This window comes from Amblyomma mixtum, chromosome 7 (assembly GCF_055824585.1).
Source record: "Amblyomma mixtum isolate Tamu chromosome 7, ASM5582458v1, whole genome shotgun sequence".
NCBI classification, from domain to species: Eukaryota; Metazoa; Arthropoda; class Arachnida; order Ixodida; family Ixodidae; genus Amblyomma; species Amblyomma mixtum.
Genome location: NC_143018.1, coordinates 81,585,600 through 81,602,876, shown reverse-complemented (window position 1 = coordinate 81,602,876; position 17,277 = coordinate 81,585,600). Strand labels below are relative to the sequence as shown.

Below are 17,277 nucleotides of genomic sequence, written 5' to 3'. Positions count from 1 at the left end.
CGGAAAGAAAGGTAATTTAACGCCATGAGAGGCCGACCAGCGCAGTAACCAAAGGTTGTCCCGAGTGTCTTTTGATCAAAATGCTATGCAAATGAGGCGCATCTTGGTGCCGGCAGAATGATGCATGTTTGCTTCGTAGGGCTTTACCAAACGTATTATACCAAGCAATGTCAGGATCTCAAAACGAATTATGCTCAACTTGCTTTTTTAAAACCGCAGATCACCCCCCCCCCCCCCCCACCTTTGACTGCGGCGGCCATACCTCGACGGAGGCGACGCCCGTCTGCTGTGCTATATCACTGCACGTTTAAGATTCCCATGTGGTCAAAATTATTAAGGCGAAGGCCTTTCTTGGCTGAGTCGAAGATTTCATTTCACTTTTCTTCAATTTATTACCTTAAAGACCGCACTTTAGGGGTATTACAAAAGGGGTGGGAGGGAGTGCAATTATAGACTGAATATGATTGCCTACATGATATTTATGATGTGCATATTTAAATTGTTAACAAAACTTGATTGGCAGGTGATGGCATCAACGCCGTGGGGAAGGCCATTCGAGTCTTTTGCAGTGCGAAGAAAAAAGGATGCGGAAAAAGTGACGGTGCGGGCGCGTTGGCATGAAACTTGCAGTGGATGGCCGGTGCGATGAGATATGCGAGCTGGCGGTGTGATGTAGGGTGGTTGGCCGAGGGAACTGCAAAAAAAACTTATGGAACATGCTGAGAAAAGCAACGCGACGACAATGGGAAAGAGTTGATAAACCTGATTGTCGTTTAAGGGACGATGCACTGATCTCTTACGAATAGGCAGAATGAACGAACCTGGTGGCGCGATTTAGGACAGATTCTAGTGAACTGATGAAAATGCTTGTTGCGGGCTCCAGATAGCAGTTGCGTATTCTAGCTTTGGTCGAATGAGTGATTGGCAGGCAAGAAGTTTAATACTTTGAGGGGCGTACCGTAGATGACGTTTCAAAAAACCCAATGTCTAGTTAGCTGATGCGGCGATGCTCGTTACATGAGAGCGCCAGGAGAGATCCTGGCACAAGGTGACGCCTAGGTACAGTGGTGAGCAGCCTTGTCTATAGCGCTCGGGCGGTGCACTTCCTTGCAAACAAATCCAGATTTTGTGGCAGCCTCTAGGGTCCAGCTGCAACGCTTGCACGGAAGTAGCGCCAGATAGCCTCGTAAACAAAGCAGGCACGAAAACTTTGCCCTGTAATAAGGGCCTGCTCTTTAATTTCGGTTTTAGTTACCAAGCGCGCACTGCTCAAGCGCTCTAGACAAGGCTGCTCACCACTGTACTTGTATGAGTATGTGGATTCAACGTTAGCAACCGAGTAAGTGAAAACATGGGGGTTATAAGCCGGCGGTTTAAAGATACGAGTTTACATTTATTAGGATTAAACAACATTAGCCAGTCATCGCACCAGGCATGCACTGTGTCAATGTCGTTTTGGAGCTGTGATTCTGCACAACATGGAATAAGTGAACTAAGGTTGAATTAAGTGAAATAAATTGGGAAATAAATGCCAATTAATTATTTATTATTATTGGTTTATTAGGGTTTAATGTCCCAAAGTGACTCATGCTATGAGGGACGCCGTAGTGAACGCCTCCCGAAATTTCGACCTCCTAGCGTTCTTTGACGTGCACTAATATCGCCCAGTACCTATATTTTCTCCTCCATCGGAATTCGACCGCCGCGGGCGGGATCGCACCCGCGTCTTCCGGGTCGGCAGCCGAGTGCCAAACGACTGCGCCCCCGCGACACAAACCCACGCACTCACCGCGAGTTTTTCTTGTATTGGGAATAGTAATGCTTTCAAATTAAGTGTGCGTCTTCCCCTCCTACCCAATCAACCATAAAGAAGGTGTGGAGTTGGCACCGGACGGCAGTCCTCTCATGACTTTATAGTCGGAGTGTTAGTCTGTTCTTTAAAATCCAGATAATGCAGTCGGTGGAAAAACAAAGAAATAAACAGGTGCCGTCTTGGAGGGCTTCCGAATATTTTTCACCACGTGTATATTTTTAACGCACACTGACATCGCACAGCGCACGGATTCTTTTCCGTTTCGACTCGAAGTAACCACAGGCTCCAAGGCCGGTCTTAAACCCGCATCCTCGGGGTCACCAGTTGAGCACCCTATTTATTCACCGATCCATTTCGGAGGGCGGAAGAGATGCTAGTACTACCGCAGGTGCGGCAAGTAAGGCATTTTCCCGCTATGAAAAACTGGGCAGTTCAATGATCAACGGCTGTCCCAAGTAATTGTTCATGAAAATGCTGCGCAAATCGGGCCCATCTTGGAGCTGGCAGAATGACGCAACTCTGGTTTTTAGCGCTTTACCGAACCTATTATCACAATCATTGCTAGGCACGCCCAACGAATTATGGTCAACTTGCTATTTTTGAGCAAAGATCTTTGGTTGCTGCTCCTGGATTCCTCTTCATAGTCGTCTGCGTCGGCGTTGGTTTAACACACTACCTAACATCCATGGGAAGTAGCAGCAGAGAGAAACGCCACCTGAGACGGGCAGAGCGGAAGAATGAACAACCGTAAGATGGCTGCCACGGGAAGATCCTGAAGGGTGGCTAGCATCGCAACACGCCACCTTCCAGGGGTGGCAGGTGGCGTGTGAAGAGCTGCACACAAATTTCGCATTACGGACTATAGCTGTCGTCTGTCGATTTTTCTGGTTTTATTCATTTCGCTCTGACGGAGAATCACTGTTACCCTTTTAACTGGCTCTCCGCATATGCTGATAGATGTGCTGGATATGCATAGTGTACTAAAGCAAGTTTGAGAACTGTGCTCCATATCCAACCAATGTCGAATGGTCAGACGATTTTCTTGAAACACATTCTTGAGACATGCACTGAAAAATTTGTTCTTTATTTGAATGTAGAAGTGCAAATGCGCTGCGTAGATACAACGGCAGACACCACAGGACGAAGTCAACACACGAGCCTACTGGCGAACTAGTGTGGTAACTTTATCGCAACATGCAGAATGTGCGCAGCCCTACTTTCTCGACCTCACTTTAAGCGGATATTTGAGAGCGAGCCCTGCGTAGCGACACTCCTTTCGGCTGCATTTGTCGTGGATGCTTCGCATCAAGTAGCTCTCTCATGCAAAAAGGGGCAAGCGCTCAGCGGCCAAGCCAGCTGTAGTTACAGTTTATCGTTGCGAAAGCATTATGTGCCTCATCGGGAAAGAAGCGCGGAGCCAGCTTTGGCCAGCAGCAGTGGTGAGAAAACTGCCAGATTACGTCACCGTGGTGTACACAGACGATTTTCACAGACAGAAAAATAACATTTTTTCTGAAGCTATCGGGGATTGAACCCAAGACTTTCAGATGGCGAGGCGAGCATACAACTCATAGGCCACAAAACCACGTTGCTTCTTGGAGAACAGAGATGAACGTAGTATATGCGTTGCCTTGCGGCTGGTATGCTAATGAGTAGGTGTGTCATTACAAAGGAAGAAAAAGTATAACATAAGATTAGAGCAAAACCAGGAAGACGGACAAAAGGGGAGAGACAGCAGGAGGAGAGACAAAGGGGAGAGACAAAGGGGAGAGACAAAGGGGGGAGACAAAGGGGAGAGACAAAGGAGACAGTACACGGGTCTCTAGAATTTCGCCACCATCGAATTTCGACCCTTCAGCCACGATCGAACCTGCATCTTTCGGGTCAGCTGCCGGGTGCGATAACCACTGAGCCACCACAACGGCAGGAGCGTTTGTATTGTTCGAGGTACCAAAGCAACTCACGTATGAGGGACACACTGTAGTGGAGTGCTCCGGGTAATTTTCACCACATGGGGTTCTTTAGCGTGCACTGAGATCGCACACTGGACGAGCCTCTGGAATTTTCGCCTCCATCGAACTCCGACCGCCGCGGCCAGGATCGATCCCGCATCTTCCGGGCCAGCAGACGAGCACCATAACCACTCCGCCACCGCGACACACACACAGCCAGCTTTTGTTGTAATGGGGCTAGCACTGTTTTCGCATTAAAAGTTCATCCTCCGCCCCTACTTAATCAACCCTAAAGAAGGTGCCGAGTCGGCACCGGACGGCAGTCCTCTCGTAGCAATTTGTTGAAGTGTTCGTCTTCTCTTTGTAATTCAGATCTGGATGCGGCAGATCTCTCGAAATGTTCTCGTTCGTGCTTATAAAGTAACGTAAAGTGCTTAATGTAAATGAAGTAAAAACATTTTTTCTTTACTTGAATTGCATAGACAATGCAATCGGTAGAAAAACAAAAAAAAACAAATAGCTGCCGTAGTGGCGGGCTTCCGAATATTTTAGGTCACGTGGATATTTTTAAACGCACCAAGTCCACATCTTCGGGCTCACCACTTGACCGCCCTATTTATTCACTGATCCATTCCGGAGGGCCCAACGGATTCTAGTACCACCGAAGGTTCGGCAGCAAAGGTATTTTGCCGCTGTTAGAAACCCGGCAGCGCAATGACCAACGGCTGGCCTAAATAATTTTTTATGAAAATGGTGCGCAAATCGAGCCCATCTTGGCGGTGGCGGAATGATGCACGATTGCTTCATAGCGCTGTACCAAACGTATGACCCCAAGCAATGTCAGGCACGCATAAATTATTATGCTCAACTTGCTGTTTTGAGCCTCAGCACTTCGCCCCCTCCCCCCTCCCAAGGTGCCCGTCTACTGAGCCGGAGTACTCGGGTTTGAACCCAACTGCGCCGGCCGCATTTCGATGCAGGCGACGCCCGTGTGCTGTAGGATGTCAGTGCGCGTTAAAGATCCCCAGGTGGTCGAAATCATTCCGCTTCCCTCCACTTCGACATCCCTTTCTTCCTTTCTTCTTTCACTCAATCCTTCATCGCTCGCCTTGCGGCGCCGTTCGGGCGTCCACCGAGATATGTTGATTGATCGATCGATCGATTGATTGAAACAACTTCTATTTCCGTCATAAAAGGGGCGCCTCCCTCCTGTCTCCGGCACGTAAGCCTGGGAAGATGGGGAGTCGGGCGCCCGCGGATTAGAGGCGGCAAACAGCCCTTCGCCTGTTGCGGTCTCTTCTGCCACATGGATGGTGCGCGCTGTGTAGGAGGGTCCCCGCTTCGCAGCAGGGTCACTCGGGCTTCTCTACTTACTATATTTTGTCCCACCCTTGTGGATTGCGGGCACTCCCAAATTGTGTGGTCTAGTGTCCCTCTCGCCCCGAAGTGTTTTCACTGTTCGCTGGCCCTAAGCTCTAATACACGTGAAACGTCCAAACCGGGTTCATGAAGGTGTCTAAGAGCACTTGCTGCTGGGCTAGTTGGTTTTCATTCATATTGAAATAGGTTTTAGGCGCAAAACACAGACGAGACACATAGGAAAGGTAACAGGACAGTTGGAAGTTGGCGTCTCGTCCTGTTACCTTTCCTATGTGCCTCGTCTGTTTTTGGCGCCTAAAACCTATTTCATCATGAAGGTGTGTTTGGAGTCGCCTCCACCAGACAATTTCTTTATTATTTAGGCCATCGTCTGATATTGCTACCACTCTGCGTCCAAATTTAGAATAGTTGATGATTGCCCAGTAATTCTCCAGAGGCTCGTCTTACGCCCAGTGAGCAGGGGGACTCATGAGCTAACCCGAACAATCTACTACCGAGATATTGAGAGGGATACTGCGTCAATTCTTTTCGTCAAGAGAAAAAAACCAGTTAGCCTGTAGCGATCCGCGCGGCCGACAGTGACAACATAATTTCTTTTTATCTATAATTCCATATTTAATTCCTCGGAATACGTACCCAAAGTTAAATCATTAGCTTGGCAACAAAGGGTAATCCGTTAGCTTGGCACCAATTTACCTTCTTTGGGCTCTCCTCACTGAACCCTGGCCAATACCCCGTCGTGGGTATGTGCCATGCCACCAAGGCAACAACAACTACAACAACAACAGCGCTTGGGGCCTTGGCCTCGGTCGGACGCTGCTGCCGCTGCTCTACCGCTATCATCTCTAAGGCACAAATAAACATGGCCGCGGTCGCCTCCTGGGCGACCTCCACATCGACCCCTACAAGTCCCTGTTCCTCATCGTAGTCGTCTATGTCAGCGTTGGCTTCACACACCACTTGGCAACCGTGGCAGGCAGTACCAGAGCGAGACGCTGCCTGTCAAAGGGAGAGCGGAGGAATAAACAATCGGCAGGCGGCTGCCACGGTCCAGGGGTGGAAGGTGGCGTGTGAAGACCTGCACACAAATTTCGCATTACCGACTATCGCAGTCGTCTTAATTTTTGTGCTTTTATTGGTATAGCTTTAACGGGTAATCAATTTCGCGCTTTCAAATGACTCGCTGCATAAACTAGAAGATCGATGTGCTGAATAAGCATAGTGTACTGAAGCAAGTTTGAAAACTGTTCTGCATATGCAACCAATGTCGAGTGGGCACACGATTTCCTTGTAAGACATTTCTGAGGCATGTACTAAAAAATCTGTTCTTTATTTGAATGTCGAAGTACAAATAAGCAGCGCAGATACAACGGCAGGCACCACCGGCCGAATTCAACACACGAGCCTCCTGCGATAATTTTATTGCAACATGCAGAATGTCCGTAGCATTCTCACTGTAAGCAAGTATTCGGAAACGAGCTCTGCGTAGCGACATTGAGGATGCAATTGTTATGGATGTTTTACAGCAAGTAACGCTCTATTAGAACAACGGCGAGCGCTGAGCGGCCAAGTTCGCTGTAGTCTGCAGTTTGTCGATGCGAAAGCCATATGTGCCTGATGAGGAACGAAACGCGGCATCACCGGTGACGAGCAGCAGTGGCCCGAAAACTGCGAGATGACGTCACCGTGGTGTACAGAAGAAAATAACATTTCTTCCGAAGATTTCAGATTTTCAGATTGCGAGGTAATCATACAACCCATAGGCCCAATAAGACGTTGCTTCTTGGCGAAAAAAGGAGCACGTAAAATATGTGTTCCCTGAATACTCTATGCTAACGAATAGGTGCCTAATTACAAAGGAAGCTAAAATAATGAAAATGTATAAAAAATAAAAAAATAATAATACGCAAAACGATGCTTTCAAATTCTAAGCACGTAAGTAGTCTTAAGTTCCCTTCCAACTTTTTCCTTCATATCTCCTACATTATTCAAACTTCTACACTTCGGAATAAAATCGAAGCCCTGATGCTGTGCCCAGTTCTAAAATATCACTTATCAGCAAGACAATGCAGCAATACGCATCGAGGAATAAAAAATAAAAGGTGAGAAATGTGGATTTATCTCCCTGCATTAGGAACCAATTCGTAGAGAACGGATTTCCGTCGGATTTTAAGAACCATACGTCACAAGTCATGACTCATCGAGCACGCTTATTTATCGGTTAAGGCACATAGGTCTGGACTCAAGCAGCAAGCGTATTCTTTGACATTGGCGCGCCCATCCGATGATTTCAATGCCCATGACCTGATACATGCTGTCTGAGGTCCTGTCTATTTGAACTCGTGAATGAGCACAGACTACAGCGATATACCTCTGCGCTAGCGTGCGTCAGCATATGGCGGTTTAAATGCCGCTTCTGAGCCGTTGCATAAGGGCATATATCACACTTGAAGGGCCTTTCGCCAGTGTGAATTCGCTTGTGCTGAATTAAGCTTGAAGAAACTGCACTTCGGAATGGGCACACATCGCACTTGAACGGTTTTTCTCCTGCGTGCGTACTCTTGTGACGAGTTAAAGCTGAAGCACGTGCAGTTATAAAATGACACATATCGCACTTGAACGGTTTTTCTCCTGTGTGCGTACGCTTGTGACGAGTTAAAGCTGAAGCACGTGCAGTTATAAAATGACACATATCACACTTGAACGGTTTTTCTCCTGTGTGCGTACGCTTGTGACGAGTTAAAGCTGAAGCACGTGCAGTTATAAAATGACACATATCACACTTGAACGGCTTTTCTCCTGTGTGCGTACGCTTGTGACGAGTTAAAGCTGAAGCACGTGCAGTTATAAAATGACACATATCACACTTGAACGGTTTTTCTCCTGCGTGCGTACTCTTGTGACGAGTTAAAGCTGAAGCACGTGCAGTTATAAAATGACACATATCGCACTTGAACGGTTTTTCTCCTGTGTGCGTACGCTTGTGACGAGTTAAAGCTGAAGCACGTGCAGTTATAAAATGACACATATCACACTTGAACGGTTTTTCGCCTGTGTGCCTACGCTTATGTCGAGTGAGGTCGCTAGCCTTTTTAGCTCCATAAGGACACATGTCGCAAATGAAGGGTTTCTCGCCAGTATGCGTTCGCTTGTGGACAGCTAGACTGTCAGAGCGAGCAGTTATAAATTTACACATGTCGCACATGAACGGTTTTTCCCCAGTGTGCATACGCTTGTGTCGAGTTAAGGCTCCCGAATATTCAGTTGTAAAAGGGCACGTGTCGCACTTTAAGGGTTTCTCACCTGTGTGGATACTGTCATGTGAGACATTTCTAGACTCCGCAGTGGTAGAAGTACACTTGTCGTCATTTATGGGGCTTTCGAGGATTTGCATACTTTCCTGTGGAGTGACATTTCTCGAGTCTGCAGCTGTGGAAGGACACGGGTCGGGATTGAAGGAGCTTTGGCTAGTATCCATGCTATCGTGTGGAGTGACATATCTAGACTCTGCAGGTGCAAAAGGACCCGTGTGGCGATTAAAGGGGCTGCCGCCAGTGCGCATGCTATCTTGTGGAGTGACATTTCTCGAGTCTGCAGCTGTAGACAGACATGTGTCGAGATTGAAAGGGTTTTCGCCAGAGTGCGTAGGCTCGTTCCCTGATAGCATTGTAGGGCCTTCAGCTGTAAAAGGGCACATAGCACTATTATATGGTTGTCCTCCTTTTTGGCACCGCACATCTCCCTTACGTTCACATTTCGCAAACACCGCTGGGTCCTCTGAGCATTCAAATGGCTCTCCTCCTGTCTCAGGGCGCATGTGCCTCGTAGCATCGGCGAAGTTCGCTGAAGCGCAGGCGCTGGAGGGGCAGCTGAACACATCTTTCAATGCAGGTGGCTCCCGCTGAACTGAATTCGGTTCCATGATCGAATACGGCACTAGGGGTCTTTGCTCGTAGTGTTCACCACCCTTCGACGATGTTGTTTGTCCACCACGAGGCCAGAGCACAACTTCTGTCGGGGTAGTCAGGAAAGCACACTGCTTCTGCAAATAAAATTAATAGAATGTGTGGCATTAGGGAAATTCGTTTTTTCGTCTACTTACACCGCAATATTTTCTTGCAATGGTTCAAGCATGAGAGATTGTTGGCGTGCTTGGCAATAAGTTTAAAAAATTTGATGCTGAAATAACACACACGAGGCGAACATTCTCAGTAAATGGACAAAGTAAATATGACATGCAAGTAAATTGAATTATTTTCCCAGTCTCACTTGGGCATGGCCGAGTATAAAAGCGGCAAGAGCAGCCATTCGAGCGCTTCAACCTCTATAGTGCGTTTCAGGAGACTGCAGTGTTGAAAAATAAGCACTCTGATACAAAACATACAGAGATGAAAACAAGTCAGTCATCCCTGCAGTGTGAGGCAGCAAACAGAAACGCAGAAAAAAAAAGAAGACAAATGTGCGCGACAACAAACGGAAGAAACAAAAGGAGTTTCAATGTAGTTACAGGAGTACAATCAACTTCAGAGTGATTTGCCCGAAATTTCAGCAACGCTCACATTAACAGCGTTTAGTTCGAAGTACGTCGTAATGTGCTTTTGATGCTTTATGCACCATATGTAGTAGATATTTTAGCGTACCAGTGTTCGGGGTGTGTGCTGTGGAATTGACGAATGTTAGCACGAATGTCTTCCAAGTGGCGGAGCTGGTTGCTGTTAATGCGAAAGCATTTTTTGTGTCGAGTGATGAATCAACTGGAAATAATTGGACTAACTGATTAATTGGTTGATTTTGTCAATTACTGCCACAGATTAAGATGTATTAACAGAATCGGCGAAAAAGCCATTAAAGAATCATATATATCATTAATTTATAGTACATTCAAATAATCCCTGAAATGAATTGAATGAATTATTGGGTGAATAAATAACCGGCCTAACTAATTCAATTAGTAGCTTACTTCATAGTCGTCGGTAATTAATCCGAACTAATTATTTAACTACTGAATAATTGATTAATAGTTTGGTGTGCTTACTACACGTCTTAGTAACTAGACATGTGAACATGCGCTAGTACCGAATTGGCTGCGTTAACGGAAATGCTTTCCCATTACTAAAGCTAAGAAAACGTAAGTGCATCTCTTATACTTTTTCTAACTAGGTCAGTTCTCAGCGTCAAGCAGTCTTAAGTGTTAAAGGCCAGATATTTTGACTATACTGATCAGAAACGTTGACTGCGTGGGCGAAGAAACTCTGGTTACATATCGCACGTAAAACATTATCCTGAAGCAGGCAAATCTTGTTCTAATTAATGCAGTGGTAGTTGCCCACAGAAGATAACAAGCTAGCAGTAATTCAGGGGTCAGAAAAATATAGATTGGTACAGCAGAAGTTGTACATTATATATATATATAGACGCCTATGCCGATTCATAATGCGTGTGATACGAGAAAACTTTCTTATTACTGCTTATACATGGTCATCCCAAGTCAAATGACTCGTAAAATGGACAAATAACACACGAATGCTTTCCATGGCTTCACTTAGTTCTCAATCTAAGTGCAGATCAGGTACAAAGGGAAGAACTAGGCTCTGCAGGTGCCTAGTTTTCATGAAAGCTTTAAACATAGCGACCGTAGTGCATCATTCACAGTATGTTGATGTATGCTACTTTGCACAGCGTGTTAAGGCAGCTCTGATATTACAACCAATGCAGACAGCGTCATCCATGACATTGTGCTGGGAGAAACCACAGTGTGTGGTGGAGTTTGACGTTCACATCTTTTGAAGCGGTAGCTTTACCACTAGACGTCTCGGGCTGAGATCACCATGCGTCGCCAATGAGCTTCAATGCTCAGCCAAGGTCAAACCTTCTGTTTATGTTTGAAGAACCGGTAGATGGTCAGTGGTCAAACCAACCGTCAACGAATTGGACCGGTCAAGGGTGAAGGTCAAGAGTCAAGGTCAAGGAACGAGTTCAATGGCATTTCAAGGTCAAGTCAAGTCAAGGTCAGCAACTGAACAAGAAATTTGGGCTAGTTGGCGCTGGGACACTGTCAAGTCTGCTTCTCTGTCTCTGTACGATGTTTTATTCTCGCTAGTTAACATGTCGCAGCCAAGTCAAGGTCAAGCCGCGGACGTAAAGGTCACCTCAAGGTCGACCAAAATTTGGTGAGTTGATCAAATTTGAACACGCCGAAGAGCTTACACGTGGCGTTTACGTAATAGGGCGTGACGTCACTCCTTCTTTAACCTAGTACATGACGGAAGGAGCGCCGACGCGCCTAGAAAATATATGGTACTTTAGGTTTGGGCAAACTTACTGAGAAGCGTTAGCTTCATGATGGTTTAGGCTAGCGAAGTCTCGTTATGCTGTTCGTTGAACGTTTTCTTGCTATTTTCCAGGCTGAACCATCATGAAGGTTTCGTTTGTAGTTATATAGGGGTTTAACGTCCCAAATCGACTCAGGCTATGAGGGACGCCGTAGAGAAGAGCTCCAAAAATTTCGACCACCTGGGGATCTTTAACGTGTGCTGACATCGCACAGTACATGGGCCTCCAGAATTTCGCATGCATCGAAATTCGACCACCGCGGCCGGGAGCGAACCCGCGTCCTTCGGGTCAGCAGCCGAGTGCCGTAACCAGTGAGCCACCGCGGTGGCTTCAAACACCATCGTGAAGCTAACCGCTTCTCACTCGGTTTAATCAAAGCTAAAGCACCGTCATTTTTTTTTAACGCCCTAGCCTTATAATTGAAGCGATTAGCGTCGGTTGAAGCTGCCGTTACTCGCTCTAGTCCGCTCTTTTATTGACAAAGGCGACGAGGTTTAACCTGCCTGTGTCAGTACGAATGAGGGCTTCGGCTTCTTCATTCAAGTGGTCGTGGACTTGTGGGGCTTGCAAACGGGAAGGAAGTTCCTTGAACCTTACGATTTGCGGTGTTTGCCACTGAAACAGGTGGTGGTGGTGAAAAACTTATTTGAAGGCCTAAAAAAATTACGCAACAGCATTGCGGGCGGCCTTCAGGCCGCCGGTTGTGGCGTCCAGGCTCTACCTAGTCGCGACGTTCTCTGCCCAGGTCACCAGCCGAAAATGGAGATTTGGCTTGGTGCTGGACAACGCAGCCCCCCACTGCTGCGGACTTTTTAGGTGACAAGAGGCAGGGAGCGAGTGTGGTGGGCAAGAGAATATGAGATGAGCGTAGACGACTCTTGGGTTGTCACATAAGCGGCAGGCCGGCGAGTACGCTCTGGGGTGGAGGAGGGAAAGACATGTGCGGGTGAGAAAAGTTTGGGCCTGAAACTGGCTTCACAAGCGCTACGTCTACTTTTCTCACGTGTGTCAAAAACGATTACAATGCGAAAATGGCCGTTTACGAACCGGTGTGCATGGGTAGGGGTTGAGCCCAAAAATATCTCTAAACGCTTTCCTTGTCAGTTGAATTCGAGAAATATGAAACAGCGACTGTCCTTCCTTGCCTGATCCCATTCTCTCCTTGCTTACAACGGGGGATAAGTTCAGGTAGGCGAAGCGGAACATTTCCGGTTTCAGCTGAACTCTATAAAACATCATTGCCTCTATCAGTCGCTTCAGCCTCTTCGGCTTTCGTCGATACTCCTCGCTCAGCGTCTTCTAAAAGGAAAGTCCGTCGAAAGGCAGATGTGCTTGTACCTAAGCTCATTGGTTTTTTATGTACAGTCAGGAAGCCTATGCCCCGATACGGTCCTGGGAACACAGCCGTAGGACAACAAAGGTCGCAGGGCAAGTAACTCCGTCCGTTCACCACCACTCGAGCAAAACATGGCCCTTAAAGAGCAACTGCAGAGGTTTTAGAAATCGACGAACTTTAAAGGGTCGAAGGTGTGGAAATTGCAGGTAAAGCATGCGAAATCCTTTTGGGCTAGCATTTCAAATGCTGACATAACTGCCAAATAAAATCGTCGGAATTCAAGCTTAGCACACAGCGCCAAGTGGGAGGGCGCATGATGACGTCATCGAAGGTACCTGTGCTATAAGAAATGAAATGCGAAGAAGACAACTGAACTACGGACTCCGAAATATGCCGCTCTTAGCCTGAGAAGTGGAATACTAGCTCCTGCTATTTTAATTTGCAATACACGAAGACTATTCTTTAGAAGTGTAATACAACTGCACATTTATTTCTAATCCAGGAGCTAATACGCTGGTGTTTGTGTTGCCAACTCAGTTTTCTTGTTCGCGTTTCATTCGTTGCTGATAGTACATTCGGAACGCGTAAGCTCTTCGTTTGAAAGAAGAAGCCAACGTCACTTAAGGCAAAGCCCACCGAGGGTTATCTGGCCGCAACAAGCGAAGCACGGCAGGGTTTGGTTGATGGCAGCGGCAATTTTAAACCTTCCCTTCCGTGACGTCACACTTACCTTGCTCGCACTTCTCCGGCGTATTGAGGAGAAGCCTAAAATTCCATCGCCGGTCACGTCAATATTTTAATGCAAATCGAAAAGAGCATTGGCCCGCTTTGCCTACACTCTATATGGACTTGAATCTTTGAATATCGGGCAATTCTCGATTGTGGTGCAGTTGCTCTTTAATGCTTATGAGGACCCTTCATGCAGTGTGGATTTGGGGCCCGTCTTGAATGAACATGACTTTAATCTTGATTGCTGCAGAGAGTCCGCAGATATCAGTGTCGCCTCTCTTGCCTACCAGGTCGGTAACCTTGCGGCCGTCAAATTCCACTTCTGTGTCGATGGTTGCCTTCGAAATGTACGTTTTCCTCAGAGCACGGTCAATGCTCCGTCGCTTATCGAAATACAGCTCGGGCATGTCGTACTTTTTCTCGTTCGCGTCATTTGAGACTTTCATCGCGTCAATTTCTGGCTCAACTGCGCGTGCGGAGTCGTCGCAGTGGAATGTGTTGTCGTCATGCGTTGTCCTCGGTGAAGAATATTTGAAACTATGCCCTCGGGACCCGCAAATCACGCAAGCCTGTGCCTCGGTCCGCCGCAAACGCTGCAGCATCCACTCTCGTGACGCATTTTACCAAGCGAATTCGAACCCATTGACTGCCGCAAGACGTTCCATGCGCAGTTCGGAGCTAAAGTGACTATTTGGAGAGCCTGCAGGTCGGCTCTAGACAAATGTGATCGCAACATTACAGTCATGAAATTTATGAGCGTGAACACAGCAGCGCATGGCCGATAGCCTCGAACCCTACTCGTGGCGACGCGCGGCGGCTGCTCTCATGAACAAACTGGAAAAGGAGGTGTTTTATCGGCTTGCCGAGATCAGGCAAGGTGGCCTAACCCTTTCCACCGCGTTGCTAAAAGCAGCCGTCGCGTATTTCCACAAGTAAGGCTCGGGGCTATCTGCTACACGCTCCTCTTTTGGCGCTCGTGACTGTACTTAACAACCTGGCAGAATCGACAGCTACTAGCACTTTTTACGGTCGTCCAAGAACACAACCGACCGCTGCTCTCAGCCGCGTTAAATTTCAAGCTTGCAAGTGATCTTTCCAGGCAAGGTCCAAATGCTATGCTATTATCTCGCACGACGTTGAAGTCGCAGTGCGTAACTGCGATAATTCGAGATACAGCAGCCGCGGGGGTTCACTGGTTATGGCGCTCGGCTGTTGACCGAAAGGCGCGTGTTCGATCCCGGCCGCAGCGGTCGAATTGCGATGGAGATGAAATACTTGAGGCCGGCGTATTGCGTACGGTAAAGAACACCAGGCGGCGGAAATTTCCATAGATCTGCACTACGGCGTCCCTCATAGAATGGGTCATCGTGGGACGTCAACCGCATAAACCAATTCGAGATAAATATGGTCGCGCTTCCCGTGGGCAAGTTATAAAGCCACGTATACCAAGGCTATGAAAAAAAAAACATTGCAAAACTTTACGGTAATATAATCGATGCACTAATAATGGCGCGGATTCTTTCTTGAGTTCACTTATGGCTCTAGAATTCAACCAGCCGAAGCTAAAAATGTACGCCGACTTTTCGTTGCTCGAAATGCTTGGCTGAGTGACAGCTGATTCACCAATTCTTTCGGTGAAAGATTGCATATATCAGGAACTTGCCACTACTATTCGCGCACCGGGTCTCTCGAGAATATTCTGTGCAGGAAATGTGATATTTGGTTAAGCCTGCTTGGATGTAGACATAACGCGGGCTGCAAGTATGACTCCTAGTATGACTCCTAGTATGACTGCTGCTATGACTGCTGCTATGACTGCTGCTATGACTGCTGCTATGACTGCTGCTATGACTGCTACTATGACTGCTACTATGACTGCTACTATGACTGCTACTATGACTGCTAGTTTGACTGCTAGTATGACTGCTACTATGACTGCTACTATGACTGCTACTATGACTGCTACTATGACTGCTACTATGACTGCTAGTATGACAGCTACTATGACAGCTACTATGACAGCTACTATGACAGCTACTATGACAGCTACTATGACAGCTACTATGACAGCTAGTATGACAGCTAGTATGACAGCTAGTATGACAGCTAGTATGACAGCTAGTATGATACCCGCACAAAAAAGACCATCCGAGCGATGTGCAGGAGAACAGATTACTCACGCAGGGTTCTCCCCACAGTTGGGTCGTCGGCGTCCTAGTCCCACTTGGTCGTTCACGGTAAAGTGGGCGACGCGCAGGAGGTAGAACAGCTTGGGTTGGCTGCCTATGGAGCGTCTAGACAAGTCGCGCGAGAGAGAAAGTTCACTTTTTCACTGCGGCGACATAACTAAGGCAAGGAACAACACGGAACAGTGCGGGGTGCGTGTTAGTCCACACCTCCTATTGCAGACTTAAACTGGGTAGGAACAATTGGTACTCTTTCATAAAACACAGCGAAAAGGAAAAACATATGAAGAAATAGACAGCAGCGACACTAAATTTCACTAAACCAATTATTCCATATCACCTGGAATAGATATTGACGCCGAAGACGTAGCTATAACGCGAACCGTGCACGAAAACTGGAGGCGGGCAATGCACAAAAGACTCACACTGGGTCTCCGTAGATCTGGGTCTCCAGCATTTAAGCCCTCTTGGTCATTGAGTGCAAAGTGGACGCTATGCAGTGCGCTACAACTCCGTCACTAAGCAGCCAGTGTAGCACGTAGACACCGCCATACGTGTTAAAAAGTTCGCTGGTTCTTTGTTGCGCCCCGTACTCCTTGTCTGAGCATCACGCCCCGCTCTCTCAAGTTTTCATTGTGGCGCCACCATGCGGCAGCCACGAAGAACAAGGCTGCGCAGTGTGTCTTCGGTTTTTTTTTTAATTCAATACTGCCCGCCGCCGTCTGGTAGCAAAAGCTGGAGCGGATATATGACGTGTACAAATACATGACCTATAAAAGATAACAAACAACAAGAAAAGAAAGGAAATGGGTGTACAATGAAATTTCTGCGCAAGAAAGCAGCCCACAAACAAAAATAAAAAAGCGCCACATTTACGTACAGGGCAGAAAGCATCAAAAACGTACTCTCGAAGATTGAGACCAAGTGCATAAAACTTACTGGCTTGATCTCACTGCAGATAAAAATGCTTCGGGTGATGGCAGGATAGCCACATCGCGAGTAAACAATAGTTATAGGCTATCTATCGTACTTGGAAAGAACGACACCGTATGTGCATTGGTTTTGCACTTAGTGATTGCAGTTGTTTTGTCTTTTTTTTTCCAGTCGTTCGTGTTCTATACTCAATATAAGCCTGAAATTCTTTTTTTTTTCTTGTGAGATAATTGTTGATGGTGAAGAACACTATCAAACGATGCATTGCTGGACCAGATTGAAAGGTGGGCAAACCGGAGTGGCTGGCAAGGTCAGATACCAATACCTGTCTTCATAGGCATAACATAAAAATCGCAGTGCTGTTTTCATTCCCCCCGCCCTGCCAGCTAGACTTTTAACGTCCCTTTTCACATGTGGATCCTATACCAAATCTAACTGGTGTTGTCGACAAGTAAATACTCTATAGATAGCTAATATAATCTTATTAAACACTACTAAACGAAGAGTGAAGGCGATCAAAAAATTGGCTTTGGTTTAGCTCTGGTTAAACCTGGAGGATCGCGAAAGCAACACCTGCGCGTAGCCATATATCGTTGCGTGAGCTACATTGCCCAC

The 17,277-nt window shown here is 47.0% G+C and overlaps 1 protein-coding gene across 1 annotated transcript in view; it reads right to left on the bottom strand.

The window, feature by feature from the left end:
• LOC149336622 (uncharacterized) overlaps window positions 1–16,186 on the bottom strand; it is a 61,114-nt gene extending 44,928 nt beyond the window's left edge. The window contains exons 1-4 of the mRNA XM_089554192.1: window positions 16,155–16,186; window positions 15,724–15,837; window positions 13,545–13,579; window positions 7,654–8,574 (exon numbers count right to left, since the gene is read on the bottom strand). Coding sequence (XP_089410318.1) covers window positions 7,654–8,574; window positions 13,545–13,579; window positions 15,724–15,837; window positions 16,155–16,186 — 1,102 coding nt within the window. The remainder of the gene's footprint in view (window positions 1–7,653; window positions 8,575–13,544; window positions 13,580–15,723; window positions 15,838–16,154) is intronic.
• Between the last annotated feature and the right edge of the window lie 1,091 nt (window positions 16,187–17,277).